This window comes from Labeo rohita, chromosome 19 (assembly GCF_022985175.1).
Source record: "Labeo rohita strain BAU-BD-2019 chromosome 19, IGBB_LRoh.1.0, whole genome shotgun sequence".
In the NCBI taxonomy this organism is placed as follows: Eukaryota; Metazoa; Chordata; class Actinopteri; order Cypriniformes; family Cyprinidae; genus Labeo; species Labeo rohita.
The window spans coordinates 10858508-10880832 of record NC_066887.1 but is presented as its reverse complement, the minus strand read 5'-3'; the positions used below and the strand labels follow the sequence as shown (position 1 = coordinate 10880832).

Here is a 22325-nt window from a genome sequence, read left to right as displayed (position 1 = left end):
CTGCTATAAATACAAAGTACTACTTTTTCATTCAAGAAGATTTAAAGATTAACAACAGTAGTTATTCATGTCGTTCGAACTACCCTATCGAGAATGGTTCAGTCCAGCTGTACTTAACTTGCCTGCTCAAACTGTAGTGTGAGATACTGCGCGGAGCGGCGTTCAAGATCATCACAGGCGGAATCACAGACAGGTAAATACAGTCACATGATGGAATGTCACGATGCGCAATGTTACTATTAGCCTGGTTCGTGTGTGAGTCTGTCGTGCTTCTTCTGAGCAGGAAGCTTTTGAGTTTTTACGAGTTTTGAAGGGTAACCTAATGGTTTGGAAAACTGTATAATTGATTTCATTAGAAAAAGCAAGCACATGATGTAAGCAGAGGGAGACATTTAACTACTGGTGAAGTCGGATTACTTACACGGTTATTTAAAAAAACGTGTTGTAATGATTTTAAGCACTTGTCTGAACCACAGGTCGACAGCTTGACACAATTACGCACAAAACTATATATATATATATATATATATATATATGATTTTTTTTTATATGTGTGTATGTAGCGTTATATATAAAATATCTTACTGTAGAATGTGCAATGCTGAATGTAAAAGATAAAAAAAAATATTTACATAATATAAAATGTCTTAAATATGAATGCCCAATGAACTAAAATAGTGTAATATTTATAGTAATAATTATAGTATGTGTATAATTTATAATGTATTATCTGTCCTGTGATGTGTCCCAGCACCTCATTCCGACTTTGAAACCAGGTTGCATTCTCTTCCAAGAATGCCAGAGCCTGTGTGTTATTCTTGGCACTGAAGCACTTATAAATTGGGACCGGGGACACTAAGCTAAAGAGTGTGTGTCATTGATGATAAACCTACAGCTATAGAGGCACACAGGTATCTGCAAGAACATATTCTTGTGGTTGCCAAGAAGTACGGTGTGAGAAAAGTGTTGAAATCAAAGAGCTGTGTTGAATTGTCAGTTAAGTGGAGAGTGATTGGGAGTTATTCTAAAGATTCGTAAGCACCACTTACTCCTCAGAGACTATGTAATCTAATTAAGACCCGACACTGATTTTTGACTTTCCAGAGTTTCTTACAGTGTTTCTGGTTTTCCAGCGACACCGGTATTAACCGGTCCTGTGTGGCGTTGTGCTCTGGACATCCTCCACTTGAGCTGATCTTAGGGCAGGTTACTGCGTTGTGTGTTGTAATGGATTAGGGTTTGGTGACAATCAGCTAAATCATCTCCTTTGTTGGCTCATCCCTGGAGAACGTGGTTGTTGATATCATTTATAAATCACACGGGACTTGCACATGAGTACATATTGTTCAGAGCTGCGTGAGAGGACTGGATGTTAGAAAAACACTGAGCCGTGATGTACAATGCTGTTTAAAAGCAATTGTTCTGATTTCAATTAAATATCACTGTGAGTCACTAGTTCATTCAGCTTTGAGGACAAATCAAGGGTATTCTTTGTGAGGTATGAAATAAAAAATATGCTCTTTTGAGAAAACCTTTTTAACACAAAGTGTTATTTTAGAGTAGCATTACAGAACACGGGGGACTCACCTCCTTTTTTTTTTTTTTTTTTTTTTTTAGAAATATAAAAAATAATGCATTTGCACAACAAATTAAAAGTCTGGGATTGGTCATTCATTCATTCATGTATGTATGTATGTACGTATTTATTTATTAAGATTTTTAAATGTTTTGCAATATTGTGGTTATTACTGACACTACCAGTCAAAAGATTTCAATGTTTTTTAAACTCTTCTGCTCACCAAGCCTGCATTTATTTGATCCAAAATACAGCAAAAACATTAAAAGTTTGAAATATTTTTTATTTAAAATAACTGTTTTCTATTTGAATATATTTTAATTTATTCCTGTGATTTTAAAGATTAATTTTTAGCATCATTACTCCAGTCACATGATCCTTCAGAAATCATTCTAATATTCTGATTTGCTGCTCAAAAAACATTTATTATTATTATTATTATTATTATTATGTTAAAAACAGCTGAGTAGAATTTTTTCAGGTTTCTTTGATGAATAGAAAGTTCAGAAGAAGCATTTATCTGAAATATAAATCTTTTGTAACATTACAAATGTCTTTATCATCACTTTTGATCAATGTAAAGCATCCTTGCTAAATAAAAGTATTAATTTTTTCAACCAAAAAAATACTGACTCCAAGCTTTTGGATGGTATAGTGTATAATGTTACAAAAGCTTTTTATTTCAGATAAATGCTGACCTTTGGATCTTTCTATTCATCAGAGAATCCTTAAAAAATGTACTTCACTGTTTTTTAATATTGATAATAATAAAAATAATAATTGTTTCTTGAACAGCAAATCAGCATATTAGAATGATTTCTGAACGATCATGTGACACTGAAGACTGAAGTATTGATGCTGAAAATGTAGCTTTGATCACAGGAATAAATTACATTTTAAAATATATTCAAATAGAATTTTTATATAATATAATATATTTAATATATTTAAAATATTTCAGAATTTTACTGTTTTTGCAGTACTTGGTGACTTCTTCAAAAAACATTAGAAATCTTGCTGTTTAAAAACTTTTGACTGGTAGTTTACCTTTGCTCAGTTTAATGCATCCTTGCTGAATTAAAGTGTTAATATAGAAAAATTAATTCATAAAATTAATAATAAAAAAAAATACTTACAGACCCCAAACTTTTGAACAGTATAAGAAAATATCTTTTGTTAAGCTGACTCTCAGAAAGAAGTCTGGCCTTAGAAATACTTTGTAATAAATAATTGTTTTTTATTGGTTTAAATGTTTAACATTGTATTTATTTAACTAATATTTTTTACTAATAATTGCTATAATTATATAATTATATTATATTATATTATATTATATATTGTATTACAACAATTATTAATATTATATTTCGTTCATTGTAACTTGTTTCCATCACAAATCATTCGTTTCAGTTAATAATTATTATATTATATTATATTATATTATATTATAACAATTATTAATATTATATTTAACCCATTGTAGCTTATGTTTCCATCACAAATCATTCTTTTAAACTTTGGTGACATAACTATACCATGGTGAATATTCAAATATTCAACATTTTCTGCAACATAACAGAATAAAGGACATCAAGGAACTTTTTTTTTATTTTGCTGGTTATGTACACCTCGTAACAACTACCTGTATTTATGCCATATTTTTTGTTGATTTTACACAGTCTGAACCTGCACTCTGTCACACTGAGCGTCAGTAAATTGTTGAGGCAGCTGATGGAAAATGATGATTTTGTTTGTGTATATGTTTGCACGTGTGTATACTTTGTGAGTCTGCTTGTACACACACACACACACACACACACACACACACTGATAGGGCTGTAAGCTGTGATCAGACATGTCCTTGCTGTAATACGACACGTGTCCCAGGCCTGGGTGACTGAAGTTTACACTGTCAGGGATGAGCCCCTCTATATTTAGCAGCACAGGGCAGCGAAAGGCTTGCCGGAGCACTGGCTTTCTGCTGGAGCACTCGCTGCGCGCTGGAGAGGACCTCTCAGCTGATGAGCTTTTAGATCGCAAGCTTTTTTCCCCCCAGTACAGTGCGCTATTATAAACAAGGTGTGTGAAAGGAGGGTGTAGTGTTGGGTAAAGCACAAACTGGAGTTGGACTGGAGTTGTTTCATTGTTTTGTCTTGTGGGGCATCTGGCTTATGTAATAATGGAGCACAAAAAAATGGGTCATCTATGTTTTTGTTGCTGATTTAAATATATTTTATGTCTGTTTCTTTGCATGTGAAGGACTTTTATGAATACCGGTAAGCAACAGAAGCCAGTGCTTACAGGCCAGCGGTTTAAGACCAGGAAAAGGGGTGAGTCACTTTTTATTTCCATATTTCACATTCTACCTCATAGCAACTAATTGTGGATCTTCTTTAACTTACAAAAACCTTCTTTAACACTTTTAGTAAATATGAAAAAAAAATAAAACTAATGAAAACAAACAAAAACAGTATGGAAATTGTACAATGATTGTTATTCATATTTGTTCACATGCAGAAATACACACATACACCTTTTATGTGAACACATGTTGCAAACACTCACTCAGCAATGCTGTGGCAAGGGTCTCAATTCATGTTCCATTTATAGCTTGTTTGTGTGCTGCTGTGTACTTCATGTCATTACACAATACTGGAACCAGTGCAGATCCTCTGCCATTCTGATCTTTTGTCTTTGTTCTGCAGTCTCAGAGCCACAGAAGTTAACAAGTAGCCAACTGCAATAGATGCAGCATTGGCTCCAGAAACAGAATGTTTAGTGGGCGATCACACAGAAGGCATTTTTCCATTCCACTGCACTACTTTTCTATTGTTTGTTTAAGTAAATGTGCTAGACAGACATCTTTGATCATTGCGCTTGTGTCTTACGCATGACACAGCATTCTAAAAATGCAGCACTCGCATTAAAAGAAGTTAAAAACTTTTTTAAAACTATTTAGCTATTTATTATTATTTCTTTGAAGTATGAATTTTCTCATTTTTGCATTTCAAGTCATAGGAATGATATTATTATTATTATTATTACATATTGTTTTTATTTGTGTGGTGTACTAATAATTTTGGTATTATTAGACATTTATTTAGACAGAAAGGTTTTTTTTAACTATTAAAACAACTGTTTTCTATTTAAATACACGTGATTCTTCAGAAATCATTTTGATATGCTGATTTGCTGATCAAGAAACGTTTCTTATTATTTACAATGTTGAAAACAGCTGCTTAATATTTTTGTAGAAAATGTAACAATAGTGTTTTTTTAATGAATGGAAAGTTTAAAATAACTGCATTTATTTACTTCTATAGTCCACTTCATCTTTTATGACTGGATTCCGCATTTCCTTCCGTCTTTTCCCCATCGCAAAAATCATAGTCAAATCTTACTGACCCCAAACATTCGAACAGTAGTGTATTTTTAAACAATATTGGTCAACAGTTTTTAAAAATAAAAAAAATTAAAAGACACACAATGAAGTTTTTATAGTCCACTTTCTAGACATTCTGCTGACTATAAGTAACTTTGCAGCTACAGTTAGGGCTGCACGATTATGACAGAAATCATAATTGTTGATTATTCCATTTAAATTGTAATTGCAATTATTAATTACAATTATCACAATTTACATTGAATGATGGTTTGAATTGCTTTGTACCATTGTTTGAAGCAACTGCGTGCCACATTTTTATATACAGTTTGTTCTTCAAAAAGTAAAAAGTAAAACAATGAGAAAAAAACCCTTAAGATAGCCTGTATGAAAAATGCACACACTCTCTGTGTCCCTCTCTCTCTCACACACACATCTTAAGAAAGCAGATTAATGTCAGTGGATTTTTTTATTTATTTTTTTGTAATTGTGCCTTTGAACGATTACATAATTGTGGCATCTGTAAAAATCTGTAATCACGATTAGAAATTTGATTAATTGTGCAGCCCTAGCTACAATCATCTCAACTAGCAGTCATTAGAGTATTCGTAGATTGTCTGTTTAATATCTAATATAATCAAAAATCATGCTTAATTAATTAAAGTCATGAAACTTACACAATTTTACATTTACATTTTTAAGGTCCTATGAAATGCATTTTCTTTTTTTCCCTTAAATTCAGTTTTACTTTGAACAAATTTCTGTGTTTTCCATTAATTTTCTGGATTCCATTTTAATGTTTTCATTTAAGTTTAATAATAAAAAGCACCTCTAATTAATTGTTTTTTTTTTTTTTTTTTACATTTTTCATTTAAAAAATTCTGGTAAATATTTCTTTAAAAATAATGTTTTATTAATTTTATTTTTAGTAGTAGTACTATCCTTACATTAAGTAATACAGTAGTCAGCATCTGAAGTGGATCAAAACCTTTCATCAAAGTTGTCCTAAAACCAAAACAATACCCGTTCTTGTCTTAGGACAACTTTGAACTTTTTTGATCCACTTCAAATGCTGACCACTGTATATTTCTGTCACACTTTTCTCAAGTTAAACTGAACTTTTATTTTGACAGTTTCTGTTTGTATATGATATGACAATTGTTTTTCTTAAAGTGGTCATCAGATACAAACTCCACTTTTTCATGTTGTTTGAACATTAATGTGTGTTGGCAGTGTATGTACAAATCTACCCTACTATGATAAAAATCCATGCAATAGTTTTTAATTAATCTGTAAAAATATCCCCTTTTTCAAATCGATTCATTCTTAGATGCCTGATGCCTCACCGACAGAGGCTGCTTCCATGATAGTTGATTGACATGAGCGTTTTACCTCAGACCAGCTGTCACAGTCAGACTTTCATTGTTTCGATGCCGGAGCAGGGATGTAAATTAGACAAGAATATCTCCGATTGAGCGATTGAGGTGTTGTGTTGCTGGATGTAATAATAAACGAATTTGAAATTGAGATTTGTACATCATCTGAAAGCTGAATAAATAAGCATTCCATTGATGTACGGTTTGTTAGGACAATAGGACAATTAGGACAATATTTGGCCAAGATACAACTATTTGAAAATCTGGAATCTGAGGGTGCAAAAAAAAAATTCTGAGAAAATTGCCTTTAAAGTTGTCGAAATAAAGTTCTTAGCAATGCATATTACTAATCAAAACTGAAGTTTTGATATATTTAAGGTAGGAAATTTATAAAATATCTTCATGGAACATGATCTTTACTTAATATCCAAATGATTTTTGGCATAAAAGAAAAATCGATAATTTTGACTCATGCATTGTATTTTTGGCTATTGCTACAAATATACCCATGCTACTTAAGACTGGTTTTGTGGTCCAGAGTCACATATTGAGGCGGCAGAGGCTGAGAACACCATGAGCATCACACACACTTCAGTATGTGTGTAATAAATGAAACCGCGCATCCGCAACATTGATTCACACAGAGAGACGCAGACCATGTAGAATTCATATTTAAATAGTATTTTTGTGGCTTAATATTCACGGACACTAGTCTATATCACATTTTGATTTAATTGTGCTGACCTACTTTTGATTAATTCATCCAAAAATGGTCAAATTCCACAACATTTTGCATTATACAGTAAATTCCATCTTTTATGACTGGATTCGGCGTTTCTGTCCGTGTTTTCCACATCGCAAAAATCATAGTCAAATTACTGCCCCAAACGTTTGACCAGTAGTGTATTTTTAAACAATACTGGTGAACAGATTTTAAAAATAAAAAACTATTTTACATAGAAACTAGTCATACAGTAGCTGCCATACAGTTCTAAACTGAATCGCCCATGTAGGTGTATGATACAGGTGAAAGGTGAACACCGTTAGACATTACGGACAGCTTAGGCTCGTTACTTAATAGCTTTTGACTGTGACAAATGTGGGGGCGTTTTCAACAGGGCATTAGAGTTATGCTTCACTGGCTTGTGTGGTAGGTGTGACTGGCTCTTCAAATGTGAGATCTCACAGGAAGACACTCAACATGCTCTTTACTGTGTGCTATAATCAGAATTCCTAGCCAGCAGTGAGGCGAGGGAACTCATTTGCATAATGGTAGATATAAGTGCGGCTTGCATATGCGACCACCTGCTTCGTTATCAAGTGTTCTACACAGATGGATACAAATCAAGGATCAACTCGAAATCACTTAAAGCATTGTATTCTACATCATAAGTGGTTAATTTGAATCCTGAATCTCTGCTGGGATAACCTTGACTAAGAGTCTTTCTTGTGTTTTCTCCCTCACAGATGAAAAGGAGAAGTTTGAGCCTACGGTTTTCCGAGACACTATTGTTCAAGGCCTCAACGAAGCAGGTGGTGATCTTGATGCTGTAGCCAAGTTTCTGGATGTCACTGGGTCGAGACTAGACTACCGCCGCTATGCCGACACCCTGTTTGACATCCTCATGGCTGGGAGCATGCTTGGTGAGAAGGTCCAAAATCTTGAACATAATTTGGAATACTGTCTTTATATTGCATAGTTATTGTTTTGTAGATCCAGATTCAGGGTTGTGACTGGTGATGCCTCATTACATATGCTTTGTCATGATTTTAAGTATACAATTTTATTTTCTCTTATATCAGAAATGCAGTTAAAGGAATAGTTTACACCTGCATTAAAACTGACCCCATGCCATCCAAGATGTTCATGACGTTCTTTCTTCAGTTGAAAGAAGTGAAGGTTTTTGAAGAAAACATTTCAGGACTTTTATCCGTATAGACTTCAATGTGGATCAGTGGGTTGAAGGTCCAGATTGCACTTTCAATGCAGCTTCAAAGGGCTCTACACGATTCCAGTCAAGGAATTTTTTTAAAAAAAAAAAGGTTTTAAAAAACGCTTGAGCACAAAAAAGCACTTGCTCTGCGATGCCCGTCTGTGACTTCACGCATTACGTAATCACGTTGGAAAGGTCACGTGTGGTTACTTCTTCATCTGTGTACTCCAGTTTAAAAATGTAGGGAAGAGTGAAAATCTCCATCTCATTTTTCTCCTCCAACTTCAAAATTGTCCGACATCATTGTTTTAGCTTTTTTTGCAAAGGGTGTTTGACTTTCTTTGCACGTTCGCTTTGTAAACACTGGGTCGGCATCTCCACCTTCGTGAAGCATGACCTTTCCTACGTTACTACATACTACGTGAGGTCGAGCTAGTGCAAGATGAGCATTTGTGGTTAAAAATTATATACATTTTTTTTTTTTTTACAACTGAAGAAGAAAGACATGAACATCTTGGATGAAATAGATGTGGGTAAATTATCAGGAAATTTTAATTATGGAGTGAACTAATCCTTTAAAAATCTCCCAAAGTGTTTGTCATGGTTAAGTTGCAAAAAGATGTTTCAAATTTCAATTTATTTATTTATTTTTTTGCTTCTTTAGTTCAAATAATGCTAAAAAAACTGTTTTTTCAGGTTGGTCCAGCTAATGTTTTTTTTGTACCTTAAAAAATAAATACGGCATACCTAAACTACATATTTTACAGTCACCGTTATTAATTGATCATAAAGCTAACAGTTAAAGTGCTCCTATTATACCATTTTAAAGGTTGCTAATATTGTTTTATGAGACTCCTAAAACAGGTTTACATGTATGCACGGTCAAAAACACGTTATTTTTCCCCAAAAATAGATTTAATTTTACCTCATTTCTAAATGATTCATAAACGACTCGTGTGAAGCAGTTCGAAGAATCAGTCTCTCTAAACCCCTCCTTTCCGTGAGCCCTCACTGCTGTGATTGGTCAGATGGCGCAGACCTTTATGATTGGTCTACCGTGTACAGTGCGTGTCGGGAAAACGGAACGCCCATTGCCATAACCGATTTGACAGGCCTGGATACTTGTCAATACAGAGAAAAGATGGCATCGATTTTACCTTACCAATTCCAGCCAGAGTCTGATGATGAAACGGCAGAAGTGGATGATTGACAAGTTAACACAGACTACCGTGGAAAGTGCTCGCAATTTGCTTATGTAAGCGAACCGGGCACACCTCTATGTTGTAAACTTCAACATTGTATAATGCATTAAGCGGCTTTCACACCGAAAGCGGAAAGCACTGCGTTGGCCGCTGGGTTCAGTGCAGCCCTTTAGAGCACAACGCCAAAAGTTCAACTCATTTGAACTTTGAGCGTGGCGTGCGCGCCTTGCGCGCCAGTGGTGCGCTCTGGTCGACACAGAAACAAGCCGTCCTCGTGCAGCACAGGCAGTTGAAATGAATGGGTTTCATAGCACAGTGCTTTCCACATTCGGCCGCTGCATCAATGACAAATTTTTAGACTACAGTGGGCCCACAGCTGAACAACAGAACTACAAAAGCATGATTTAGCCGGTTAGCAAGACATGTGCAGGGTTGTTACACAACATAACATACACAACTAGATATTTTGAATGATCGCTAGAAAATACAGTCTTTGTAGAGTCATCTTTTGGAAGTGAATATAAAACAAATTTACTCTCACAGCATAGGATACAGCGTCTTCTCGACATGATGTAAACCACATGGAAATTTTACTGTTTGTGGGCGGGCAAGTTGTTCACGACGTAGAACGTGGGCGGACATTATGCAAATGTGTTACGTGACTATATCTGTAACAGAATAAGTTTTGAATTCCTGATGACTCGTTCAGGCGATTGTGAGCCAACTCTTTTTTTGATAGAGAATAACTTTATTTACTGTGTACTGTCGGCTTCACAACTTTGCAGATAGTTTATGTTCACATACAGCTACATGACACACTGCATGAAAGGTCATATGTGAAAAGGCATAATAGGAGCACTTTAAAAGGCTTCTGCAGTGCCCATCCTTCACAAAACTTATATCTACCACAGTTTTATCATAGGTAGAATGCAAATTGTTTCAATAGAAGCATTTCAGTCAAATGTAATTTATGCAATATTTCAAACCTTTTAACCCACGGGAGAAAATCAACCCGCTGCAACAGTTTAAAATCAACCCAGTTGTGTGGAAAAAATACGGATTTGCATTTACAACATCACAAAACAGCAATGTTGTAGTACTTGAGATCAGACAAGACTATGGGTGTCACGATAAATCGACTTGCGGATCAATTCTGAGATTTTCAGATTCTGTCTTTAATTGATTTTGAGTGTAGTTTTCAACAGTTGATGGCACTGCATGTTGGAAACAGTAAACAGTAAAATCTTGTTAAAATTACACCTGTTAAACTGAGTTCTTGGCTTGGAAGCTCAAGTACTCAGCATACAGGTCCTTTGATCATGCTAGTTGCTTGTTGTCCTGATTCTAGTACAGTGCATACTATATTGTAAGTTGTCTTTTTGTTTCTTCTTTTGTTTCCCCCAGTTTTTAGGATTCATTTGTTGTAAGGCAAAATGGCCACTGACAACACTTTCGGGTGACAGTCTTGGAGATGTATATCTTACAGTTTGACATAAAAGACCATTGATGCCTCATCTTTTACCCAAGATGTCACTGGGGTCATACTGTACAATCTGACTAGCAACATTCGTAAAGCACAGAAAATCACTTGTAGATCCATCGTTTGTGCTGTTAGCTCATGCAGACACTGGCATCTTTAGCAGATTAACAGAATGAGAGGTCATTAGCTCACTCCCCCATGACAGCAGGCTGCTGCTCCAACAGCACATCTCTGGATCAAAGTGTTTAGTGCAGTACCTCCAGGCCATCAACTTACAAATCCCATTGATGGTTAAAGATGAGGACAGCAGGAAATACACAACACGATTTTACCCTGTCTTAGTTGTCTCCTAGGAGCTGTCACAGCCGGTTGGAAATCTTCAGATCTTTTGCACATTAGCAGGCTGAGAGAGTGAGTGGGCGGCTTCACTGTGGGACAGAAGCAGAGTGTTGAATTTGGTTGGAGCAGATATGGGAAGCCAGTGTAGAGAACAGCGTATTATAAGGATTTTTGGAGTTGAATATGCATTCTGTGTGTTTAGGATTACATGAGTATAAAGATTTGTAAAGCACATCAGACAGCACATAATTCGATTACAGTAGTTTGACTTTAATTGCCTACTGAGCCATGTTACTCACATAATGTTACACAATTCAGTGCATTTTAACCAATATACTATATTCTTCTGGTCTCATCCGCGTCCAGCTATGTTTATCTGTACAAAACATCTTGTTTTGCTGCTTGATAATGCAAATTGGTGTGTCTTACCATATTATTTTAATGTATTATCTTAATTAAGAACACAGTAGTTTGCAGTCCAAACTGGTGTACCGTTTACAGCACTTCAATATTCTTCTTGTTATTTCAGATTATGAACAGGAAGTCTAACACATTACCAGAAAACAGCTTATTTCTGGATTTAAAAAATAAGGTGGATAGCACAGGTTTTTTTTAATGCCGAGGACCCCCGAATATGACCATAACCATGCAAGGAACTCTTACTATTTAAAAAAAAATGATAAACCGGTATTGTAACTTATAATGTTACAAAAGACTTCTGTTTCAAAAAACTGCTGTTCACTTGAAAATTTGATTCATCAAAGAATCCTGATCGGTTTTTAGCATTAAAAATAATAAAAAAAAATGTTTCTTGAGCATTAAATCAGCATATTAGAGTGATTTCTGAAGGATCATGTAACACTGAAGACTGGATTAATGATGCTGAAAATTCAGCATTGCATCGCAGAAATAAATTACATTTTAAAATGTATTAAATGTAAAAAGCAGTTATTTTAAATCGTAATAATATTTCAAAATATTACAGTTTTTACAGTATATTTTACAGTAAATAAATGCCTTGAAAATCATAAGAGATTTTCAAAAATAGAAAAGACAAATCCTATATTGTGGCTAAAGGAAAAGAAAGAATCATTATTTTATTAAGCAAATTATTAAGTGTCATCCTATCACTACTATATTATTATTATTATTTTTATTTTTATTTTTTTTTACTCCTGCTGCTACTCCTGCTTTTTGTTCAATCTGTGTTGAATGAGTTCAGTTTCAGGCACTGGTAGAGATGTCTTTAGCATGGGACTGTCTCTGTCATCCCTATTATAACAGATAAAAGGTTTACTCTGGCTCTGATGAGTTAACTTCCTTTAACTCTGTTAAAATAGAGATTAAGTCCAAATCCTCTGTTACGCATCACTGGACTTCCTTAAGGTGACCTTTGCCCTTATTGGTACTTAACAAAGACTGGCTTCCCCGAACTCTATTATAGAAGAGTGGGATATATTACACACATTATGAAAGTGCTACTTTCAAGTTAAGATGATTTGAAAATGGACTTGTTTTACTTTCTTAATGCATATTTTTGATCATAAACAATTTATTTGTGAGCATTATTCGTTCATTTTTCTTTATAATTTTTACTGAAATAATAATTTTCAAATGTCTGTAAATCTGCATCTCTCAAACACTCCCTTCAAAACACTGTCCCAGAGAATTTTTTTGGTGATTTAATCAATACTTCATTAATAAAATTAGTCCCAATCTACTGTTTTTTTTTTTTTTAGTTATTGAATATCCTGTCAATTCAGAAATGTTTTACACTAGGCAAGTAAATTATGTTAAATTATTTAAAAATGCATAATAATTTGAATATATTCCTTTTTGCTGATAAATACAGAGCCCAGAGAACGTGCAGTGGGAAAAAAAAACAGATGGGAGGAAAAGTTATTTTGGCCTGAGAAACTTTGTATTTTTATTAGGAGAGAACGCAAAAGTTTTGCGAGTGAATGCAGACTTTCTCAGGGGATGCAGTACTTTGGCTAGAGAATACAAAAATTTTGCAAGAGAACATAAAGTTTCTTGGGGGAACCTAAAAGTTTTGCAAGCAGATGGAAAATTGCTGATGGAAATAATATGAGGTGGGAAAAAAAATGGTAACACTTTACAATAAGGAGTCATTTGTTTACATAAGTTAATGTGTTAACCAACATGAACAAACAATGAACAATACATTTATTACACTTTATTAATTTAAATAGTCATTCATTGTTTATTCATGTTACTTCACAGAGCATTGACTAATGTTAACAAACAACCTGTGATTTTAATAATGCATTAGTAAATGCTAAAATTAACATTGACTAAGATTAGTAAATGCTGTAGAAGTAATGTTCATTCTTAGTGCATGTTAACTAATCTTAACTTGGGGATTGCAAAAGGCAAAAGGATTAGAATTTTTCTTCAAATCCTATTTTTTTCCATCATTATGATTTTAGGTGCTTTGTAGAAAAGCCAGTTTAGTGTGTGTATGTGTCTGTGCGTTGTTTTTTTTTTTTAAATGGTAAGATGAGAAGTATTACATTGACCAATCAATGGATCAGTGGCTCAACACTGTAATCCGGAGCAAATCTCTCAAGGGGATCTGAAGTTAACTATGTGTACAGTATAAACCCGGACACCTGTGGATTAGACCGTGAGGCATTGCATTGTTATGTGTGCAGAGCACATTGAGAAACCATGTCCTATTTTGGAGTTGAAGCAGTGCTGTAATTTAATTTCTTTCCGTATTTGATTAAATGGTTTTGAAGTGCCTCCACTTTGTAGTACAGAAGCTAGTGCTTTTTGAACCTGACCTAACTACAACACTTCTCTTATAATAGTACATAAAACTGTACAGCAAAATGCATTATATATAAATAAAACTGATAGATAGAGAGAATGAAGCATTCTGGTGTAACTGTTGTTTTGTTGCAGAGGTGGTTGCTGTGACGTCTCAGTTATAACTGTGCAGCAGGCAGTGACATTTTCTCAGTAGGGGTTAACAATGACAGCACTGTGCTCTCAATGGATTTACAGCATTAACCTGTAACCTCACTTTCCCTCTCTCAGCTCCCGGGGGAACGCGCATTGACGATGGGGACAAGACCAAGGTGACGGAGTACTGCGTGTTCAAGACGGAGGAAAACCACACTGCTCTCCGCAGCTATGCTCAGGTGAGCACCCAACTTCACCCTTTTTTCAGATGCTTTTTTTCATTGTGTATGAAAAATGAGCAGCTAACACCAAGATGGCAAGAAGGCAGGGGAATCCTGTTTTAAAATTGCATTAGGAGTACTTAGCCCCCAAATCCTCTGGGTAGAACTAGTATGCCACTCATACTGTGTCATTTTGAAATAATCCCTTGGATTACAGTGTCTCTTCATCACCAGCCACTTGTCATATCATGAAGAATCAAATTTCGGCTTGTGTTTAATGTACTGGGCTCTAACTAGGGATCTTAAAAAATAAAATTAAATAAAATTAAAATAATTATCATTACATATTATAATATAAAATAAATATTATTACTTTTATTTTATGTTACTTTAGATATTATTATTATTATTATTATCATCACATATTATTATATTAAATAACTATTATTATATTTAATTTATATTCCTTTAGGTTATTGTTATTACTATTATTATTATCATCAAATAAAAACAATGTAATAAAATCTAAAAATAATATTTGTATAATATATAATAATGTATGATGTGACAAATATTATTATTATAATTATTATGAAAGATTATATATATATGTAAATATATATCATATATTTTATTATAACTAAAAGATAATATAAAATAATAATAATAAAATAAAATAAAAAATGTGTAATATATATTACATAAAATTATTATTATTATCAATATTGTTATTGTTGTTGTTATTATTATATTTCATTTATATTATTTTGGATATTTTTATAATGTTGTTTTTTGATATCATTATTATTATCCAATAAAAAACTGAAAAAAGAACAATATATAATACCATAAATATTATTATTATTATTATTATTGCTAATAATATTATTATTAATAACAATAATAATCATAATGTTAAACAAATATATATAGATATATTAGAAATATTACTATATATTATATTATTTTGATTTTATACACAAACAAACACACACACATATTTTTTTAAATATCATCTAAAAATATAATAAAATATAATAATATTACTATCTAAATTATGTAATCTATATATTAAATACATAATATTATTATTATTATAGTAGTTATTATTGTTATCATTATTATTATATCAAATATTATTATAATAATACATTAAGATTATTCTATTTTATTCATATTACTTTAGATATTTTTATGTTGTTTTTATATATTATTTATTATTATTATAAAATAAAACAGAAAGAAAAATCAATATTTAATATCACAAATAAGATTAATAAAAATAATAATATTAAACTTAACAAAATATTATATTTTAAATTATATTATAATATTTTACTATAATTATATAATATTTAGATAAATATGATCTGAAAATATAATATAGTAATATTAACATCTAAAATTATATTATACAATTATTATTATTATTATTATTATCATTATTTTGTATTATATTTGATGTATGTGTAATAATTAATAATAGAATTAGAAATGAATAACAGAAATAGAATTAATAATAATAATAATAATAATTTTGTTGTCGTCATATCGTACACAAATATGTATGACATGACCCCTTTAAAAATGATGATGCTGTGGCTCACAGATGATTATGTCTATGTACAGGTGTTCAATAAACTTATCAGAAGGTACAAATATCTGGAGAAGGCCTTTGAGGAGGAAATCAAAAAGGTAACTAATGTGCATAGCATGTTCCTTCTATTATCAGTGCCATGTTTTACTGTAGAGGATGCTCCAAATATGTTGATATACTGTATGTTTTGACCCATATTTCTTCCCCATGCATAGCTTCTTCTCTTCCTGAAGGCCTTCACTGAGTCTGAGCAGACCAAACTAGCCATGCTAACAGGCATCCTGTTGGCCAACGGCACACTGCCTCCACCTATCCTCACCAGCCTCTTCAGCGATAACCTTGTCAAAGAAGGTTTGTGCTTTATGTCGTCTTCCTCTTGAAGAGAACTGGGGAAAGATCTTTGCTTAAGAGATTTTTTTACATTGGCAGTGAATTCTCCATATTACTATTTCATTAGATAATGTGCTTGTTTCCCCACGGTCTGCTTTGTAGGAATATCAGCTTCTTTTGCGGTGAAGATGTTTAAAGCTTGGATAGCAGAGAAGGACGCCAACGCGGTGACATCTGCCCTTAGAAAAGCCAACCTAGATAAGAAACTCCTGGTATGATTGTTGATTCTCGTTTGTTTTGTGTCTAGACCGATTTTGATACTGAATTCATTAACCTCTGAAAATTATGAGGAGGTAATGAACCATTTTGCAGATTAATTACGTTTCCATGGAAATGTTCATCACCTGGCAGATGTGTCTTAACACCTCTAAACTCACTCATGACCTTGATGCACAGAGTATGACAAAATCCATGCAGAAAATATTTTAAAGGTTTAGTTCACCCAAAAATGAAAATTCTGTCATTAATTACTCACCCTCGTGTGGTTCCAAACCCGTAAGACCTTCTTTCATCTTCGGGAACACAAATTAAGATATTTTTGATGAAATGCGAGAGCTTTCTGAGCCTGCATATAGACCGCAACACAACTGACACGTTTAAGTCCCAAAAAGGTAGTAAGGACATCATTAAAATAGTCCATGTGACATCAGTGGTTCATCTGTAATTTTATGATTTTTTTTTGCACACCAAAAGTATTCTCATAGCTTTATAAAATTATGGTTGAACCACTGATGTCACATGGACTATTTTAACCATGTCCTTACTACCTTTCTGGGTCTTAAACTTGTCAGTTGCATTGTTGTCTATGCAGGGTCATAAAGCTCTCATATTTCACCAAAAATATCTTAATTTGCGTTCTGAGGATGAACAAATGTCTTACGGGTTTGGAGCAACATGAGGGTGAGTAATTAAAGACACAACTTTCATTTTTGGACAAACTATGCCTTTAACACTGGACTACTGACATGCTTTAGCTTCTTACTTTTAAAGGTTAAAGGTTCTTCCGAGTTCCTCCTGTAGTTAATCTAATTATGTAATCTGCTCTGACTTCAGGAACTCTTTCCTGTCAATAAGCAGAATGTGGAGCACTTCTCAAAGTACTTCACTGACGCAGGATTGAAGGAGCTGTCAGACTTCCTGCGTGTGCAGCAGACTCTGGGCACACGCAAGGAGCTTCAGAAAGAGCTGCAGGAGCGCCTGTCACAGCAGTGTCCCATCAGAGAGGTGAATCATCCACACACAAAACATTATACACTGCTCTCCAAAAGTTTGGAAACGCTCTAGAAAAGTGGGGTTTTGGACAATATTGGCATGAATCCTTTTTAATTTGTGATAATTTTGCACTGATAAGGGACAACACAAACTACAAAACATATTTTATTACATAAACAGTTTATACATAGAAAAAACTTAAATTTTCGATTCATCAAAATATCCACCATTAGCAGCTATTACAGCTCTGCATAATCTGGGCCTAAATTCATTGTATTCTAAACTTAATTGGCAATCAATTGTTGAAGCTATTAAGATGTGCTGACCCAAAAATCTTTTAAAAACCTGGGCCAAGTTTAAACCAGTAACCAGGCATCACATCTGGCAAAGGGGCATGTCTGACTTTGACATGTATATATTGCCATTATTATGTAATCAAAATGAAAATTATTATTGCTGGTCTTCAATGATCATGTCAAGTTACTTTAACATATTTGCACCAAAAAATGATAAGGATTTATGCTGATATCATCCAAAACCACACTTTGCCAGGGGTGTTTCCAAACTTTTGGAGGGCAGTGTAGATCAGTACTTCTCAACTGATTTTGCTTCAAGAGTTACATTGGTCATTAAAGGGATAAATCACCCAAAAATAAAAATCACCTTATGATTTATTCACCCTTAAGCAATCCTAGGTGTATATGACTTTTTTCTTTGAATACAGTCAGTTACATAAAAAAATGTCCTGGCTCTTTCAAGCTTTATAATGGCAGTGAATGGGTGTTGAGATTTTGAAGTTCAATAGTGCATGCATCCATCATAAAAAGTACTCCACATGGCTTTGGGGGGTTAATAAAGGCCTTCTGAAGCAAATCGATGTGTTTGTGTAAGAAAAAATGCATATTTAAAACTATAAACCACAATCTCTAGCTTCCACTAACTGTCATATGTGTGTTCAGGAGAGAGTGGGGTTCCAGTGGATGATGTACGTAGGCGTAGCGTAAGCTCTGGTGAGAATATGCTAGTCTGGCGAGAAACAAGTTTTGTTTACAGCAAAGGAAAACCAGCCTTCTCTTGGTTTATATCGAAATCCTCCAACATTTTTCTTTACAAATCCTCATTTTGCACTTCTTTGCACTTATGTACAACAGTTAGCGGATGCTAAAGATGACATTTTATAACGTTTTACAAATGGATATTTTTCGTACACAAACGCTTTACTTCAGAAGGCCTTTATTAACCCCCCGGAGCTGTGAGTAGCTCTTTTTATGATGGATGGATGCACTTTATTGGACTTTAAAATCTTAACCGCCATTTACTGCCATTATAAAACTTGAAAGAGCCAGGACATTTTTTTAAAATGAATACTTTATTGTACAAAAACAACTTAAAATGTTCCATGTGTTCTGATGTGTTTGTGCTCAGATTGTGGTGTATGTGAAAGATGAGATGAAGAAGAATGATCTTCAGGAGCAGGCTGTGATTGGCTTACTGTGGACCTGCCTCATGAATGCCGTTGAATGGAATAAGAAAGAGGAGCTGGTCACCGAACAGGCCCTCAAACACCTGAAGGCACAGTATCAACACCTAGACTTTAGTTGTTTTGTAGCTCTACTCCATTTTTTTTGTATTTACAGTCGAGGTCAAAAGTTTACATAACATTTTGCAGAATCTGCAAAATGTTAATTACAAAAATAAGAAGGATCATACAAAATGCATGTTGTTTTTTTATTTAGCACTGACATGAATAAGATATTTCACATAAAAGACGTTTACATATAGTCCACAAGAGAAAATAATAGTTAAATTTATAAAAATGACCCTGTTCAAAAGTTTTCATACACTTGAGTCTTAATACTGTGTTGTTACCTGAATGATCCACAGCTGTGTTTTTATTTTGTTTGTTTAGTGATAGTTGTTCATGAATCCCTTGTTTGTCCTGAACAGTTAAACAGCCTGATGTATTTCAGAAAAATCCTTTAGGTCGCACAAATTTTTTGGCTTTTCAGCATTTTTGTGTATTTGAACCCTACATATTTGTATCTTTTTACACTGAGGACAACTGAGGGACTCATATGCAGTTATTACAAAAGGTTCAAACGCTCACTGATGCTCCAGAAGGAAAAGTGATGCATTAAGAGCTGGGGGTGAAAACTTTTGAACAGAATAAAGATGTGTACATTTTTCTTATTTTGCCTAAATATCATATTTTTTTCATTTAGTGCTGCCCTTCAGAAGTTACAGAAGATACTTACACATTCCCCAGAATACAAAATAAGTTACATTTACCCTGATCTTAAATTTCCAAAAGTTTTCAACCCCTGGCTCTTAATGCATTGTGTTTCCTTCAGAAACATCAGTGAGTGTTTGAACCTTCTGTAATAGTTGCATATGAGTGCCTCAATTGTCTTTTATGTGAAATATCTAATTCAGATCAGTACTAAAAAAAAATCACATGCATTTTGTACGATCCCTCTTATTTTGGTAAAATAATTAACATTTTGCAGATTCCGCAAGGTGTATGTAAACTTTTGACCTCAACTATAAATAAATTCTTTCGTCATGTCTGCACTTCTGTCACCACTAAATGACTTCAGTTACAGCTGAAGCTGTCTACACTGAAAGAGTCTGTTGCAACAGGCCACAGCATGTAAACATGTATTTCCAGTGTAGATCTGTGTAAAAGAGACAGCGGTGCTGGAATAATAATCATTATTGTTTCTCCTGTAGCACTATGCACCTCTCCTGGCTGTGTTCAGTACTCAGGGCCAATCAGAGCTAGTCTTACTGCTCAAGATTCAGGAGTACTGCTACGACAACATCCACTTCATGAAATCGTTCTCCAAAATAGTGGTGCTTTTCTACAAAGGTATCCTTGTCCCACCTGATCAGTCTTTTAACGATACATTACAGGCAAGGTAAGATATGATGTGTGTTTCTCATCCCACAGCTGATGTCCTTAGTGAGGAGGCCATTTTGAAATGGTACAAAGATGCCCATGCTGCCAAAGGAAAAAGTGTATTTCTGGAGCAGATGAAGAAATTTGTGGAGTGGCTTCAGAATGCGGAGGAAGGTGAGGAATTATAAGGGATAAAAATATCCTCTGCCAAACAAACTGTAAATCTCAAGCACATTATTTCTTCATTCTCTCCCACAGAGTCTGAGTCAGAGGGGGAAGACGACTAATAATTTTGAGGATCCTGAAGATTTTGTGGGTTTTACACTGTCAGCTCTCTCTGACCAGCTTTTTAGTGCATATTTAGGCTTTTTGTCATTACATTTGTGTCCAGAGGGACGAGTCACATACACTGCGGCCCAATCCAGGGAAACGCTTCTGAGCTCTATAAAATGAGTGGAGGGAGCTACATATAGACAGCCTTTAATAATCAACACTTTAACATGGATTTTATATGATTGCCGTTCAGGTACTGCGTTGGCACACATCAGTTTCCTGCAACTGATTTTCATTTAAACAAACACGTGTATATGTCGTATGGGACTGCTTTGAATCTTTTTATGAATAAAACGTGTTTTATATGTACTCGATTTCAAGAATTTGCCTCTTTTCATTTGTCTGACTCATCTTTATCTCTTCAAGCCGCTTGGGTAAGGGCGTCTGCCGAACTAATTAATGTAAATGCCTTTACAGACCTGCCTTTTTATGTTGATTAGAACTACATTAAGGCCTTTTAGTTGTGCAAATTATGCCAAGGCCAAATCCTTCATTGTCTGTCTCACTCACATATTGATTAATGTGTTTTAAACGTTAACATGAAGAGAAGAATTCTGAATTTAATCACAGAGGTGGCTCTATATCGTTCAGAGTAGATATTTAATTTACTTTATAAATGACACATTAGGTGTCCTAAAATTAAATGCTTCTTAAAAAGAAAAACAAAATAAAATAAATAAATATAAATTTTTCATTTTTTATATTTATTATAATGTTTTTGTATTATTTTATTATTACTCTCAGTTGTTATTCTCATTTGAGTAGCAGTACTGTTTCATATACAAATACAGTAAATATTTTATTTAAATGATAGCAAATACTGTATTTTTTAATACTATTATAGTATTTTTACAAGTACCTTTTTTGATATATTTTAATGAAATGATAAATAAATAATAATACATTTAAATAGTTGTTCTTTTTGTTTTTTTTTGGGGGGGTCATTTGACAGGTGGTTTAATGATAAAATAAATAATTAAAAAAATCTTTTTGGGTCATTTGACAGGTTCTTTTACTTTTTTAGATTTTTTTTTATTATTTTATTATTATTGTTATTCTCATTTGAGTATCAATACTGTTTCATATACAAATACTGTAAATATTTTTATTTAAATCATAGCAATTACTATATTTTTCCTATTTTTGATGTATTTCAGCGAAATGATAAATAAAATTATACATTTAAATATTTTTCTCTTTTTTCTTTTTTTGATGGGGGGTCATTTGACAGGTTGTTTTACTTTATTATAATATTTTTATATTATTTTATTATTTTCAATTAATATTCTCATTTGAGTATCAGTGCTGTTTCATATACATACACTGTAAATATTTTTATTTAAATCACAGCAACTACTATATTTTTACTAGTAAATAAAATAATACATTTAAATCATTTTTCTTTTCTTGGCGCGGGGGGGTCGTTTGACAGGTTTTTAACTTTATTATAACATTT

General features: G+C 33.5%; 1 protein-coding gene across 2 annotated transcripts; it reads left to right on the top strand.

Annotated features, from left to right (window-relative positions):
* Nucleotides 1-143: 143 nt before the first annotated feature.
* On the top strand, nt 144-21183 carry bzw2 (basic leucine zipper and W2 domains 2). Of its 2 annotated transcripts, none has more exons than XM_051136810.1 (12): nt 144-193; nt 3836-3906; nt 7802-7978; nt 14353-14456; nt 16068-16133; nt 16251-16386; nt 16528-16637; nt 17479-17649; nt 19063-19209; nt 20368-20506; nt 20588-20710; nt 20795-21183. In XM_051136810.1, the coding sequence occupies exons 2-12, from the start codon at nt 3843-3845 to the stop codon at nt 20821-20823; spliced, it is 1266 nt and encodes a 421-aa protein (XP_050992767.1). In that variant the 5' UTR covers nt 144-193; nt 3836-3842; the 3' UTR covers nt 20824-21183. The 2 variants fall into 2 exon arrangements, with proteins under 2 accessions (XP_050992767.1, XP_050992766.1); XM_051136809.1 differs by lacking the exon at nt 144-193 and adding an exon at nt 3523-3655.
* The last annotated feature ends 1142 nt before the right edge of the window (nt 21184-22325 follow it).

Excerpts from the sequence above, each read along its gene's own strand:
- bzw2 (XM_051136810.1), top strand. The coding sequence starts at position 3,843 with ATGAATACCGGTAAGCAACAGAAGCCAGTGCTTACAGGCCAGCGGTTT. Across the intron at positions 7,979-14,352 it reads CATGGCTGGGAGCATGCTTG|CTCCCGGGGGAACGCGCATT; the intron begins GTGAGAAGGTCC and ends TCCCTCTCTCAG. Across the intron at positions 16,387-16,527 it reads CGATAACCTTGTCAAAGAAG|GAATATCAGCTTCTTTTGCG; the intron begins GTTTGTGCTTTA and ends TCTGCTTTGTAG.